The sequence below is a fragment of the Elephantulus edwardii genome, unplaced genomic scaffold (genome assembly GCF_000299155.1).
Source record: "Elephantulus edwardii isolate Elephantulus edwardi_28Jun2011 unplaced genomic scaffold, EleEdw1.0 scaffold00050, whole genome shotgun sequence".
NCBI lineage: Eukaryota > Metazoa > Chordata > Mammalia > Macroscelidea > Macroscelididae > Elephantulus > Elephantulus edwardii.
Window position 1 is genome coordinate 16,227,354 of NW_006399800.1, and position 16,262 is coordinate 16,243,615.

General features: G+C 40.4%; 1 protein-coding gene across 1 annotated transcript; it reads right to left on the minus strand.

Annotated features, from left to right (window-relative positions):
• Nucleotides 1-9,053: 9,053 nt before the first annotated feature.
• Nucleotides 9,054-14,132, minus strand: TSLP (thymic stromal lymphopoietin). Its single transcript, XM_006886705.1, has 5 exons — nucleotides 14,060-14,132; nucleotides 13,808-13,944; nucleotides 12,895-12,939; nucleotides 12,152-12,289; nucleotides 9,054-9,194 (listed from the first exon to the last, which is right to left on the minus strand). Exons 1-5 carry the CDS (start codon nucleotides 14,130-14,132, stop codon nucleotides 9,054-9,056), a joined length of 534 nt encoding a protein of 177 aa, XP_006886767.1.
• Nucleotides 14,133-16,262: the final 2,130 nt, after the last annotated feature.

Genomic DNA, 16,262 nt, shown 5'->3' on the forward strand with positions numbered 1-16,262 from the left:
TTATCTTGTTGTGGTGCTCAAGTACTTTGTAAATTCTACATATAAGTCCCTTATCTGACATGTCATTACCAAACACTTTTTCCCAGTCTGTGGCTTCCCTTTTTACCCTGTTGGAGAAGTTTTTGGATATGCATAGGGATTTGATTCTTAGAAGGTCCCATTCATCTATTTTATCTTCTCCTGGTTGTAGATGTTTCCATACTTTTTAAATCTATATACAGAACAGATCATTTGGGAGGCTGGGCTTTATGGGGATGAATGTGGTGTCAGGATTGGAGGAAGATTTATCAACAACTTACGTTGTGCAAATGACACAACCTTGCTTGCTGAAACTGAGGAGGACCTGAGCACTTGCTGTAGAAAGTCAAGGATGGTAGTTTTCAATATCGATTGAAGCTCAATATCAAGAAGACAAAGATTCTCACCGAGGGGCCAATTGGCAGCACCATGATGGATGGAGAAGAGATTGGGGTTACTAACAATTACAGCTTGCTCGATCCCACAATCAACACTCTCAGCACCAGTAGTTCGGGAATCTAAAGACAAATTGCACTGGGGAAATCTGCTGCTAGGGACCTCTCTCTTCAGAGTCCTGTGAAGCAACGATGTCAGTCTATAGACCAGGATGCGTCTAATTCAGGCCATGGTCCTTGCAATTATTTGCTATGGATCAGCTGGACAATGACTAAGGATGACAGAAGAAGAATCAATGCCTTTGACTTGTGGTGTTGGAGAAGAGTCTTGAAGATGCCAGGGACTGCCAAGAAAACAACTCAGTCTGTGTTGGAGAGGGTGAAATAAAGTTTCTCCTTGGAGGCTAGGATTTTGAAGCTCTGTCTCACATACTTTGGGCACAAGGCCAGAAGAGATCAGTCTAGAGGATTTTCAATGGCTAATATTTTTTAGGAGTATATTTCCCAGCCTTTCTTCAAAAGAGATGAATGCTTAACTCTTTGCACCCTCAGTAACTCCTAATAAATTGTTGTTGTTGTTAGGTGCTATTGATCAATTATGACTCATAGCGACCCTATGAATGACAGATCTGAAAACTGTTCTGTCCTGTGTCATCCTTATCATCTCTGACACACTTGAGCCCATTGCTACAGTCACTATGTCAATTCAGCTTTTCAAGGGTCTTCTTCTCTTTTGCTGGTGCTTCACCTTTCCAAGTATGATATCCCTTTTCAAGGAATAGCTTCTCCTAAAAACACATTCAAGTTATGTGAGATGAAGCTATGTCATCCTTGCCTCCAAGGCACATTCTGGCTGCACTTTCTCTGGGATATCTGTTCTTTTGGCAGTCAATGGGATATTCAATACTCTTCTCCAACACCACAGCTCAAAGACATTATTCCTCTTCTATCATCCTTAGTAATTGTCCAGCTTTCTGATATGTAGCTAGTAATTGTGAAGACCAACGTCTGGATCAGTTTCACCTTAGTCTCTAGACTGACATTGTTGCTCTTCAGCACTTCAGAGAGGTTCTTGATGACAAATTTACCCAAGCCAATCCACCTTTTGACTTCCTGACTGCTGGTGCCAAGAGTAACGATTGTGGAACTGAGCAAGCTGAACTTGTTAACAATCTCAATCTATTCTCCATCTATCAGGGTGCTCCCAGTTGGCCCAGAATCTTTGCTTTCTTGATGCTGAGTTTCAATCCATATTAGAGACACTTAAGGTCCTCCTCTTTTTCAACAAGTAAGGATGTATCATCTGCTTAACACAAGCTGTTGATAAGTCTTTCTCCCATCTTGATGCCACGTTCTTCCTCATAAAGTCAAGCCTCTCGAATGACCTGTTCTTCATATAGATTGAAAGGGTATGGAGACAGGACACATTGCACTCTTTTCCTGATTTTGAATCATGCAAGTTTCGCTGTTCTGTTCTAATAACTGTTACGTATCTGTGTTGTTAAGTGTTTTTGAGTCACTTGCACTTCACAGTGACCCTATGTATGACAGCTTTGAACCCTGCTCTACCCTGAGCCAACCTCATCATCTCTGACATACCCAACCCCCATTACCCTCGTCTATGAGTTAATCCATCTCATCTAGGGTTTTCCTCTCTTGTGCTGTCTCTCTACCCTACCAATGTTTCTCTCCAAGGACTGGTCTCTCCTTTCAACATGCTCAAAGTATGTCAGATGAAGCTTCAGAATCCTTGCCTCCAAGGAGCAGCCTGGTTTCACACTCTCTAGGTTGAACTTGTTTGTTCTCCTAGCAGTCCATATTCTTCTCCAACACTACAGCTCAAAGGAATACATTCTCCTTCTATCCTCTCTACTGATTTTCCAGCTTTCATTTTATTATCCTTGTCTGAGCCAATTAGCAGCATCATGATAGATGGAAAAAAGATTGAGATTGTTAACAGCATCAGCTTGCTTGGTTCCAGAATCAACATTCTTCGAACCAGCAGCCAGGAAGTCAAAACAAATTGCATTGGGAAAATCTGTTGTCAGGGACCTCTCCAGATTACTGAAGAACAATGATATTAGCCTAGAGACTAAGGTATGCTTGATCTAAGCCATGGTCTTTGCAATTAATTGCTATGCATCAGAGAGCTGGACAGTGACAAAGGATGATAGAAGAAGAATTAATGTCTTTGAATTATTGTGCTGGAGAAGAGTATTTAACATACCACGCACTACTAAGAGACCAAAGAGGACTGTCCTGGAGAGGGTTCAACCAAGCCAGAGCGAAGTTGAGACTGCTGCCCCATGGTGTCAGAGTTAGAGGCCTTCCCCCAAGCTTGCTGGAGGACTGGGAGAAGACACCATAAATGGTAGGTCTAAAGGAGCTTTGTAATTCTGACTTAAGCCATGAGAATTAAGGTCAAAAGGCCTGAAACCACGCTTGAGAAGCTGTCTGTGTTGAGGGATTGTATCCTTCTGCCAGCCTGAATTATGTGATCACTGTATTGGATTTTGGACCCAGCTGTGCAGTAAGATTGCCATTGGAATTAGTAGAAGTGTGTGCAGGAGTGTCAGAGACCATGTTGGATATTATAGGGATTTATTTTGTACAATGATTGTTGTTGATGAAGGTATTTATCCTTTGGGAGTTAGTACAAGTCAAGCTTGACCACCTCTATGCTGCCTGCATTCATTTTACAATTGCAAAGAGTAGACCTTTACAGAAGCTAACTGCCACAACTTTATTTCACAGAGTGGCTGGGGCATTTGAAACAACGGCGTTTTGATTAACAGCTGAACACTAAACTGCTGCTCTATGAAGGCTTATTAAAGTCTTATTAAAGACTTATTAAAGACTTGAATCCAGCTCTCTCAACCTATTTTTGTAGGAGAAAACTGTAAGAATATAGATTATGACAACAGATAAATAGCCCCAATAGATATTGTTAGTAGTATCTGCTTATATGCTTTTTCTCTTACTATGGTTTCTCTTCCAGTTACCAACTATTAACCAGGTAGGAAGATATTTAACTTGACAACATTCTGAGCAGTGTGGTGGTATCTTTCACTGTCCTGCCCCCACTGGTGTTCAGAATGATTTTGAAGAGCTATTGAGTAAGAGGAGCTTTGTCTTAAAGCACATACTGAGCAAGCGAAACATTTTAACATTTCCTTTTCCCCCTTTGCACCATCTGTCTCTCCAAGTATGTGGTAGTTCTTCAAGGGAAATAATTGAAAAGTAGTGTCAAAATATAGCAAAGAACTATTTGATGACATGCTGGATCTAGCCAGTTAACCAGTCGTCATCAAGTTGGTTTTGACTCATGGTGACCCCACATGCTAGTAGAACTGTGTGCCTCCAGATTTTCAGTGGCTAAATCTTCATAAGTAGAAAGCCAGTCCTTTTTTTTTTTTAAGGCTCTTTCAGGTACCTTTTGGTTATCAGCCAAACATTTTAATCCTTTGCTCTACCCAGATATTAAATCTTGAAACTCTTTCTCATTATTGCTGAGTTGAAACCAACTTATAGATGATCCTCTAGTGGATTTCAAATCTTAAATCACATGGGAAGAAATTATTCAACCTTCTCCCATGGAGTCATAGTGGATTCAAAGCACCAGTTGTTGTTGTTGTTGTTGTTATGTGCCGTCGAGTCATTTGCGACTCATAGCGACCCTATGTACAACAGCCCTTAACCCTGCTCTATACGGTGCCAATCACACTGCCTCTGACACACCCATCCCGATTACCCCAGTCACTGAATCAATCCACCTCATAGAGGGCCTTTCCCTCCTGAGCTGTCCCTCCACTCTCTCAAGCATGATGTCCCTCTCCAAGGACCTGTCCCTCCTTACAACATGTCCAAAGTATGTCAGACGAAGCCCCAGAATCCTTGCCTCCAAGGAGTAGCCCAGTTTAACCCTCTCCAGGATGAATCTGTTTGTTTTCTTGGCAGTCCATGGTACATTCAATACTCTTCTCCAGCACCACAGCTGAAAGGCATCAATTCTCCTTCTGTCCTCCCGAGTCGTTGTCCAACTCTCTGATGCATAACAAATAATTGCAAAGACCATGGCCTGTATCAGACACACTTTAGTCTCCAGAGAGACACCGTTGCTCTTGAGTGCTTTAAAGAAGTCCCTAACAGCAGATTTTCCCACCGCAATGCTTTTTTTTTAAATTTCCTGGCTGCTGGTGCCAAGAGTGTTGATCATGGAGCCTAGAAACTGAAGGTGGAACAATCTCAATCTCTTTGCCATCCATCCTGATGTTGCCAGTTGGTCCAGTGGTGAGAATCTGTCTTCTTGATATTGAGCCTCAGTCCATACTGAAGGCTGCAGTCCTTGATCCTCTGCAGCAAGTGCATGAGGTCCTCCTCAGTTTCAGCAAACAGGGTTGTGTCATCGCATAATGCAGATTGTTAATAGAGCTTCCACCAGTCCTGATGCCACACGTCTCCTCATAGAGCCCAGCCTCTCGGATAATCTGCTCTGCATACAGGTTGAAAAGGTATGGAGAAAGGACACATCCCTGGCGTACACCCTACCCAATTTTGAACCATTCAGTGTTACCCTACTCTGTTCTGACGACTGCTTCTTGGTCCAAGTATAGGTTTCAATTAGCATGACTAAATGTTCTGGGATTCCCATTCTTCTCAGAGTCAGCCACAGTATATTATGATCCAAACAGTCAAAAGCACCAGAGGTGCAGCTTTTAGGTCAAGTGGCACAATTCCCTATGACCTATACCTCCATATCTCCCTTATCCTAAAACTGCACACTCCCAAATGTTCTCTCTCATAGTTACAGCCAGTGGGCAGAAAGTAAGGTGAATGTAGCCAATAAACTCCAAGAGTGATGTTGTTGTTGTTTACCATCAATTCAGAACCAACCCATAGCTCACCCTCCTGCACGTTTTCAGAGGTAATTAATCACACAGGAGAAGACTCCTCATCCTTCTCCTGTGGATTCAAACTGTGTGCCTTTGGGATTACAGCATAGCTTCTTACCACTAAGCCACCAAAGCTCTCAATAGGCAGAAAGTAAGGTAGACATAGTCAATGGACTACAAGAGTTATAGGAGATAAAAACGTGAACAAAAGAAAATCTCCTCAGAAAAGTATGTGTGGAAGCTGTCTACTGGTTAAATTAAAAAGATTATTCACTTCAGTCTAGAGACTAAGGTGCATTTGATACTGGCCATGGTCTTCACAATTACTTGCTATGCTTCAGAGCGCTGGAAGATGATTAAGGATGATAAAAGAAGAATCACTGCCTTTAAGTTGTGGTGCTGGAGAAGTGTGCTGAACTTACTGTGGACTGCAAGGAGAATAAACAGATTTTTCCCGGAGTGGATGAAACTGAGTCAAGGATTTTTAAACTCATACTTCAGGCACATGGCCAGGAGGTACCAGTCCTTGGAGAAGGACATCATGCTTGGATGCGTGGAGGGACAGTACAGGAGAGGAAGATCCAAGATGAGATAGATTGACACAGTGACTAGAAAAATGGGATTAGGTCTTTCAGGGATGATGAGATTGGCTCATGAGAGGCCAGGGTTCAGAACTATTGTAAATAGGTTCATTAGAAGTCACAGGCAACCTGATGGCACATAACAGCAGCAACAACAACAGGCTTATTTATGAGGAGCCTTCAGATAAACCAAGAGGCAGCCATTTGAGTAGAACAAGGAGTACTGTATGACTTAAAAATCAGGAAAGGTATGTGTTTCAGGTTTGTATTCTTTCACCACACCTATTCAATCTGTTTGTAAAGCAAATAACCCAAGAAGCTTAACTACATATTTTAAGGCACATAGCAGCACATAATATAGAGAGAGCGACGTTGGCCTAGTGGACAGAAAGTTATGCTACCAAGCCCAAGGTGGGTGAGTTTAATCTGTGGCCCTTAGACCTGGTTTAAATTGTTTTTCTGTCAAACATTCTTCTAGGTGGTATAGCACTGGTCTGTGCATTGCTGTAAAGAGGTAACTCATGGTTGCTGTGGTACTAAACACTGTGAACACTGATGTGCCAAATGTGATAATGGTTACCCATGGTGGACAGTGTTTGTTGGAGCTTCCCAATTAAAAAAGCCTGGAAGCAGGAGTGGCATCCACTTCTGAAATGACTTGCCTCTGGAAACTATGGACAGTGCTCAGGTCTTCCGTTCATAGGGTCGCTATGAGTCGTCTATAACTCAACGGCACTTAACAACAACACAGTACAAGGACTGGAGGAAGAACTATTAACAATCTGTGATATGCAGATAACACAAGTTTGTTTGCCAATTGTGAAGATCAAAGACTTAAATAAAGATTACACCTTTTAAAATTAAGATGTTTATTATTATTACTATTAATTTTTAGTGGAAGTTTACAGACACTTTGAATTTCCATTCATTCATTGTTGCACTTTCCTCTCTGCCCACCCCTCCACCCCACTTCGCTCTTCTCTTTGAAAACTAAAAGAAAAATTCTTTCATTTTTATACAATCCCTCCCCTCAAGTCCATTCCACTATGCAGCCTTCATTCTGGACCACTTTCATGACAATACCTAATCACAGATCCCTTTTAAACAGTTCTGTCCCTTATCTGTTTCTATGCAGTATACATAGTTTATTCCATCTTTTTCAGTCTCCCCCCAAACCCAATGTCAGTCCCATTTTACAGCAGTGGCACTGTGCAGTATTTGTCCTTTGTGACTGAGACATTTCACTTGGCATAATATCCTCCAGGTTCACCCATTTTGTGTAATATTTCATGAATTCCTTGTTTTTCAATGTAGCATAGTATCCATTGTGTGAATATACCAGAGCTTCTCTATCCATTCGTATGTTGATGGGCACTTGGGTTGTTTCCAAATCTTTGCTATTGTGAACAAAGCTGCAATAAACATGGGTGTGCAAATATCTACTTGGGTGGCATTTATGGTTTCTTTGGGGTATATTCCCAGTAGTGGAATTGCTGGGTCAAATGGTATTTCTATTTGTAACTTTTTGAGAAAATGCCATACAGCCTTCCGTAGTGGTTGTACCATTTTACACTTCCACCAACAGTGAATAAGGGTTCCAGTTTCTCCACAACCTCTCCAGCATTTACTGTTTACTGCTCTGTTAAATTTTGCCATTGTTACTGGTGTGAGACCGTATCTCATAGTTGTTTTTGGATTATACCTTAACATCAGGAAAACAGAGTAACATCATCATTAATGGAGAAAATATGTCAAGAATTTAATTTTATTTGGATCCATAATCAACACCTACAGAAGCAGCAGCAAAGAAATCAATGACAAATTACAGCAGGTAAATGTGAAACAAAGGACTTCTTCAAAGAATTACAAAGCCAAGATGTCAAGACTAAGATGTGGCTGATCATTCTATGGTATTTTCAACCACCTCACATGTGCGTGATAGCTAGACAGTGAATACAGAAAACCAATTAGTAACTGATTGATTTGAATAATGGTTTTGCCAAAAGAATATTGAATAGACCATGACCTATCAGAAAGACATATAAATCTGTCTTGGATGAAGTGAGGATAGAATGTTCATTAGAAACAAGGACAGTAAAGCTTTGTCTCATTCATCTTAGATATGTTGTTAGGAGACATATTCTACAATTCCTGGAGAATAACATCATATTTTTAAAAGTGGGCTATAAATGAAAAAGAAGATGACCTTAATTCATTAAGATGGATTGATATAATGGTTAAAATAGTAGGCTTAAGCATAGCAACTATCTCAGATTTTGTTACAGATAGTAGGGTCACTATGAGCTTCTGCAATAATAACACTCCTGAGAAACTACAGAAAATTATTTTATTAAGAAACATATGGTGTCAATTACAAAGCAACATGTACAGTTTAAAAAGTGTTCATGAAATAAATTAAAAGTATATTCCATAAATTAAAAAAATATATTATATTTTAGCTATAACAAAAATACTTTCTCATGCTTTACTTGCACATACCACTCCTATGTATTAGACACAAACTAAAATTTGGCTTAGAATATTTTCTTTGAGAATTCTCTTAAATTAGTTCATTATATTGAAAACTATTTGTATTCTCTCTTTTGCTTTCATTTGTTTTTTTGTAAATGAGAACACAAGAGGTATCATTACATGGGAGAAATATTGGTCTCTTAAACAGATGGAGGCTTAGTGTTAACCTTTTTCCTTTTATCAACGGAGATTTTTCTTACTACACTTTTTTTTTCCTTTTAAATTTTTCTTACCAAACTTCTCAACTTTTCTTCCAAGTAAGGCTTCCAAGGTTTTTGAAGAGGCTTACCACCATTAAGCCAATGACCAGGTCACACACACTGCAGAAGTTCCTTGGCGTTTGAGGAATATTTGAGGGATATGACTTCCTCTGAATCATGGCAATCCTGTGGGTACAGCATAGAACTGCTACAGAGGCTATGAAAGGACTGTCTTCTATGGTACCTCTGGGTAGGTTCAAACTCCCAAATTTGGGATTAGTCACTTAACTGTGCCACCAAGGGATTTCTCTTGCACTATAAGACTACTTTAAAAAAGAATTTAAGAAACTCTTCTATGATTAAAAAAATTTTTTTTTGGTGGTCTTTTAAATGTCACAGTTACATCTTATGTCCTGTCTATCTAGTAAAGAGGATTCATTTTGTTGCTGTGACGTATGTTTTATTTAGTTTCTCTAAAATTCGACTGAACCGGTGCCACAGTTGTTTGAGGTATAAGATTTCTTCCAGGCATCTAGTTTCTTTGACTTCTCTTTTCATTCTCTGGTCATTATTTATCTGTGAGGTAAGAGAATAAATAGTCAAAACTAACTTTCACTATCTTTGACAGCCACATGTTCTCTATGCAAAATCATCTTTTAATGCTTCCTCGAATCACCCACAGGTATCGTCTCCTGAGGAGTGTCCACCTGTATTTCCATTCACTTTTGCTTCATGGCCAAATATCACTTCCTTCTGAAAGTTTCTCCCAGTTGCTCAGAACTTACTTACGGAAGTTCTTCCAGAGCTTAAGAGTGTGTGTCATTTGTCTTGGCACTCACTAATGTGCTATTTTTATTATTGCATCATAGATATTACCCATACCACTAAGCTCATAAGAAATACTATTTATTGAATGACTGACTGAATTAATGAAATTAATGATTTCCTAATCTCCTTGACAAGGTAATTAGCTCCTTAAGGGCAGAATCTGTCTTATGCCTCTAATAAACACCACTGAGTAAATCCACTCATTACTTTATTTGGATTCAACGTGCATTACACACCCCCCCCCCATAAGTGTCATGTTGTTCTTAGGTGCCATCAAGTTGACTCTGACTTATAGTCTTTCTATGAACAGCATGTCTGAACCTTTCCCTATTCTGCACCATCCTACCAACTCTGATATGCTCGATTGTTAGAGTCACTGTGACAATTCATCTTGTTCGGGGTTTTCCTCTCATTCTCTGTCCCTCCTCCACCTTTTTCAGTATGACATGTATTTTCCTGAGATTGGCACCCCCTAACAACATGTCTGATGTATGTGGTGCAACATGTTATACATATCATATGCTCCCTAAAGTCTTATTCTGAAGAGGACTAACACACACACACATACACACAACCTCAAACAAAAAAGAAACAAAACCCAAAACCAAATCCCAAACTCCCGTAATCTTTTTATGAGTCATTCACTTGAATTATTCTTAGTGACAGTCTCCCTAACATACACAGTATTCAGACTAATACATGTAGTCCACCAGATTACTAACCAAGTATTTATAGTTTAAAATGTGCCAACTCGTAACTATGTATTATTATTGCTGAACTCTCCTTTGGTCTTGAAGAGGGGTCAGGATAAATTACTCTAGACTTTCTCACAAGCTATCCAGGAACTAGCCCATTCTCACTGCTCTTCTTACGTGGCCATTTATAGATCTGCTGAAGTTTCCTTGATCAGGAGACATACATTCAAACAGATTTCCCACTTGGTTGCTTCATGCTAAGTTTCCAACTCAGAAATTTCTCAGCCCAGATGGCCCTATGACCTCAGTTCTCAGTCCCTTAAATGTGCTAGGTTTAGCTTCTCAGACGCAGAGCCATCAGAATGATAGGTCCACCATACACAGCAGATGTATATTATCTTTACTTGTCTCACTTCACTTTCCTAAATTTCTTATCATAAAGATAAATTCTTTGCTTCACCTGTCTGCTAAAGCCAATATTTACAGAGAATTTACTAAATACAAGGTATTGTTCGAAATGTTTTTATCTATATTATTTTCTCCTCATAAACACTCCATATGGTACATACTAACATGATAACATGATCTTTATTGTACTAGTTCAATTTAGGCACAGCTAATTTAAACAATCCATTCAAATGTTCACAGTTGGAATTTAAAAGTCAGGCAGCTCACCTCCAGAAAGACTTCCCCAACCTCTCCTCTTGTTGTTGTTATGTACTAAAGAGTTGGAATAAATCCATAACTGACCCTCCAGTGGGTTTTTAGAGGCACTAAATCACACAGGAGGAGAATGCTCATCTTTTCCCCATGGAGCAACCGGTGGATCTGAACTGTGTACCTTCAAATTGGTAGCACAGAGCTCCTTGTCACCAAGGCACCAGAACTTAAAGTTCCACACTCATTCAAATGCATTTTAATTAATCTACAAAATTCTATGATGTAAAGGACAGTAATACCACCCAAGAAGGCAACTAAGCAAACATAGGGTAAAAAATGCATAATTTAATATTTTAAGAAGAAACACATAAACATTAAGTGGTACACTAATGTTGCTTAAATGGATAAAAATATTTTAAATCAGATTATTTCTAGGGACTATAATTTTGAAGCATATTGTGTCCCTGGAAATCTGCATTTTGAACACTTGTTCTCCAAAGTTCTGACAGTCAGCATATTTCTGATTCAGGGGGCTCACTAATTGTACTTTGAAACACTGTCCTCAGTATAGAATCATAACTTAGCCCAAACAAAATGAGATCCTAGAAACAGAATGGTTTTTGTCCAAGTGTCAGTCTGGAATAAATGGAATAAATTGACAGTGTTTGTGTATATCTATCTATCTATCTTATAGATATCTGTATCCATATATCTCTATCTCTATATCCATCTATATCTATCATCTCACATTTCATTTACTCTTCTTCAAAAGCTAAAACCTTAACTAAGAATCACAAAACAACTTCTGTATGAAGCTTCAGTTTAACTTTGTTTTTCTTATATACCCTCGGGTGGGACCTATTCATAGTTGACCCTCCACTGGGTTTTCAGGGGCAGTAAATCATGAGAAGAGATTGCCAATTTTTCTCCCATGGAGCAGCTCACCAATTTGAACTATGTTCCTTTGGGTTGGCAATGCAACTCCTCACCACTAAGCCACTAATTAGTTCCATAATTTAGCCATTAGTTCCATAATTTACAGTTGTTATGTGCCATCGAGTTGCCTGCCACTCCTAGCGGCTCTATGCACAGCACCTCTGAAGCTTGCCCAGTCTCACTGATTCTGACACACCTATCCCCATTGCCTCAGTTACTAGCTCTACGATATTAAAAGGAGCTCGATGCCATACGGCAGTTAGGTGTTGTGCTAAGGGTCAGTGGTTCAAATCTGCCAGCAATCTGCTCTCATAAAGATTTACAGCCTTGGAAACCCCTGATGGAGTCTTTCTATAAATCGGACCATAATGGGTTAAGGTATTAGAGAGAGAGACAGGTAGGCGATGGGCTTACCTGGTTTACAGAGAAGTCGGGGCACCGCAGCGATAGGGAAGCATTAGTTGCACGCGCGAACGTTTCCTCGGCTAGGGACTGGCAGCCAGGTTTGGGATTGAAGGTGCGATTCACTATCTCAGCGAGGCACTCCCACCTCTGACAGGTAAGAAAAAGGAGGGGGAAGACAGAAAAGAAAAGGAGGGAGGGGTTGAAACGAAAAGAGAGTGGGCACAACAAAGGAAGGGAAGGAGAGGTGGTAGACAAAAATCCAGATGCAAAAAAAAAAAAAAGAAGAAGAAAGGGAGAGTTCAAAGAGATCAACAGCAAAAGCAAGAAGCGGAAAGCAGAGGCGTTGTGAGCGAAACCAAGGACGCAGTTAGAAAGAGGCGGGAAGAAAAGGCCGAAACATTGATTTATAGTGAGAGGCGGAGCCCCAACGCTGCTCTACCCACAGCTTTCCAGGCCCAGTTACAACCCAGAGGTGTCACCCCTGACGTAGTCCCCTAGATCGCTATTTGTCCTTTCTGGGGGAAGCCTCTTTCCGGAATCTCGCTCTATATTTATTCCCAAATTTGAACAGAAGTGGCTACAGAAGCTGAGTCCAGCCCTGGACTTTGCTTGGAACCCCGAGGGCAACCCGGTCCGTTCCCAGCCCTGGAGCCCCGCCACCTGCAAGAGGTCCGCACGCGCGGGGATGCGCCCCTTTCCCTACTGCCTGCGTCTGTCCGGAGAAGCCAGCAGCACTGATGATCTTTACTCACCTGGTTTTTACAGAACTTATGGTGGATGGGCTTGGTACTTTTGGCCTAGATGGAAAAGAGCAGGAGAAGTATAATAATTAATGACCAGGAGGATAAAGACTTTAAATTTGGCAGGAGAATCATTCCCAGTTGCTCCCAGATTTAGAGATGCTTCTCATAGTAGCTTCTGAGTAGGCACTTGTTTTCTGTGCACCTGGTTTTTGTCACTGACAAGCCAGTGACGTGTTTGGAGCCTTCAGAAGTATGGCTAGTGTTTTAACTGGACATCAAAAGGTCCTGGGTTCAGATAGAGACTCTACCCCCAAGCCTACCTGCCTGCATTCAAGGCTATTCATGTGAGCAGACAATACCATTCTCTGGATGCCCACATGCTCACTGTAGCTAGCCATGCATTTCACATACGCATACTCTATCCGATAGACTTCAGCACAGTTAGGAAACCGCTAACTACTGAATATTGAAGGAGAGAGAAAAAAAAAATAGTGCATTCTTCTTCATTACAGCATGCTGAAATATCTAGAACATTAGAAAAGATCTGAAATACCTACTTTTTGGCACTTAGCTTCCAAAAATTTTCCTTCGTTCTTAGTCTTCTATTTTATCTTTAACTGCACACTCAGACACATCAGTTTACAAAAGCTTGAATATCTTTGATGTTTTCATGCGTAACCATCAATATCTGTTCCTCATCAGCTTCTGCACACTTTAGATGATACCAATTTATAGAAAGCAATTTTAGAAGCAATACTTCTTTGATATTGCTTGTAAAGTCTTGGGGGGAAAAATCCCAGGTCATGTTTATTTTCCCCAAATCCTTTTTAAAGTGAAATTATGATGTTTTTGTGAGCATGTTTTGTGTTCTTGCCTACTCTTTCAATGATGATAAATTTGCTTTTAAATATTTTGTACTTACCTGAGCCGTGTACTTCTCCAGCTCTGGATAGATGACATTATCATATTCCTGTGTGAAGTTTTTAAAGTCACATCTACTGAAGTCGTAGGTTAGCACCAGCTTTACCAGTTGCAAGATGACGATCTTCCTGAAGAAACCTGATGGAACAAGTGATAAGGTGTCAGCCAAAGTACTGGGAAACCCAATTCCACCCCAGTTCACACTAACTTCTCTCCAGTAAGACTGAATTGTCTATAAATTTGGGAGGCCTGCCTAAGGGGGCAACTACCCAAGTAACATTTGTGGCCTCTAATTCCTTATCTAGAGGAGGCCCATATTCACCCATGCTGTTGCCTTAAGTTGGAGTCTCACTGATGCTCCAGAGCTTTCTTGCACCACATATATAATACTTAGACGCCTACGGGCTCTTTTCTCCTAGACCAATGATATTCTTCGATGTCATTCTCTTCCTTTATAGAATTTTGAATTAATGACTTAAAAGAAATAAGTAAGGCCAGCCAGATCTATGGAATTTTGACATTAGTAAAATCATCTGGAATTTCCCTTACTGTCCTTCTTTTACCTTTGCTCTAAGCAAAACTCACTATTGTGGAGTCAATTAGGATTCATAGTAACCCTACAGCAACCCTTTAAGAGAGAAGAATTGTCATATTGAGTTTCCAAGGCCATTGATATTTATGGAAGTAGACTGCCACCCAAGAAGTGGCTGCTGGGCTTGAACTGCCAACCTTTAAGTTAACAGCCAAGGCTCCTTTAATCTTTGCATTCAACTCTTAATTTAACCCTTTCATTAATCATAATGTTGTTGTTGTATACCCTGAAGTTGGAAACTATCCATAGCTGACCTTCCAGTGGGTTTTTTTAAATTTTTTTTATTTTTAAAATTTTATTAATTTATGTGTGTGTACCGTCAAATCGGATCTGACTGGTACAGGAGGAGATTGCCCCTCCTCCAGCAGAGCATCTGGTGGACTCTAACAGCGAATCTCTGGGATTGCAGTGCAGCTTCTTGCCACTAGGCCACCAGAGCTCCCTTCCAGTGGGTTTTTAGAAGCAGTTAATTACTTGGGAGGAGACTGTCTATTCTATCTTGGAGCAGCTAGGTGATTCGAACCTTGGGCCTTTGGGATTGCAGTGCATCTTCTTACCACTAGGCCATTAGAGTTCCTCCCACCTGTAATATCCTCCTCTGAGATTTACAGTAAGGAAACTTGTATCCCACTTTCAGCGCATGCTGACATCTGGTGGGGGCCTATAGAACTGTGAGAATAAGGGCCTTATCCCACCCAAATCCAGAGGTCTCTTGCCTCCTACGCATCCTACTTACTGTCTCAGAATTCATATTTACACAAAAATGTTAAAATATCACTCAACATGCATTCATTTATTGAAAAGATATATTTTCTACAGGAAGTTCAAAGTGAAAAATAATTCAGTCTTGAAAAGATTAAGAAAAGGACAGCTTCACATTCTCAAAATGTGTCTTTGTCCTATAGGACAATTTTCATAAAGGACATCTTCTGAGAAAGGAAACATTTTGTTTGGGAAAAGAAACTTTTTGGAAACCAACAGCCTCTCTGAGGATTTAAAGCTATTATCTGTGTGGCCTGCACACCTTGGAGGACTTTCCTCAGCCATCTTCAACCAGAAGCTTGGCTTCTTTCCTCTCTTCTGAGAATTTTATGTGCTTATTTGCCAGGGCTATTTAGTAGGGTAAATGTAGGTTTCGACTTGGACAGTGCTTCTAATAAGAAACCATCACATATAAAACAGTTATCAGAACATTAGCTGCAGGAAAGATAAGAAGTTGAAATGAAGAAAGGTCTGAGGGATGTCACCTTCAATCAACAACTCTCCAAACAGTTCTTTATTTCTGGAAAGAAGTGCATACTCTTCAGTGTTGGAGGCAATTTAGGAGCTGCCTTGTATCTGTGTGTTAAGAACTTCCTGTTTGTGTCAAGATTTTGTAAAAGCACGAAGATCTGCTGCGCCTATTGTCCTTCACAACCACCTTCTTGAGTTCAGCAATTAGTGTGCACATGCGAGATTCCAGAAGTGCTGCTTCTCAGAAACTTGAGCAAAGCCCCCAGGGAAGCGCGAACAAGATGCTGTCCAAAGTACAGTTGGCCCTGAGGCGGCACATGGTGCTGCATTCACTGCCCCTTAGACACACAGCGCAGCAGGGAGCTTTCTGGTCACCTCTGACTTTGGAGTGGTACTGGTTTTAGGAGAAGTGGTAGCTAACTTGCAAACTCCCTTCTTCTTTCATTCATTTCTTTTTAAAACTTACCTCTTTTTAATAACAGTTCTCATTATGGTTATATACATTTTGTTTACTCTTTCATCTAATGTTTATTGATACTTCTTTGTTCTGGTTAACCTTTTCTTTCTTCCTTCTCCCCCTCCTCATACCCTTCTATCCCCTCTCCTTTCCCTTCCCTTCCCTTCCCTTCCC

Coding starts and splice junctions, on each gene's coding strand:
- TSLP (XM_006886705.1), bottom strand. CDS start 14,132: ATGGGTGAATATGGGCCTCCTCTAGATAAGGAATTAGAGGCCACAAAT. Junction 13,945..14,059: donor TTGGGTAGTTGCCCCCTTAG/GCAGGCCTCCCA, acceptor TTGTTCCATCAG/GTTTCTTCAGGAAGATCGTC. Junction 9,195..12,151: donor CCGACTTCTCTGTAAACCAG/GTAAGCCCATCG, acceptor CTTACCTCACAG/ATAAATAATGACCAGAGAAT.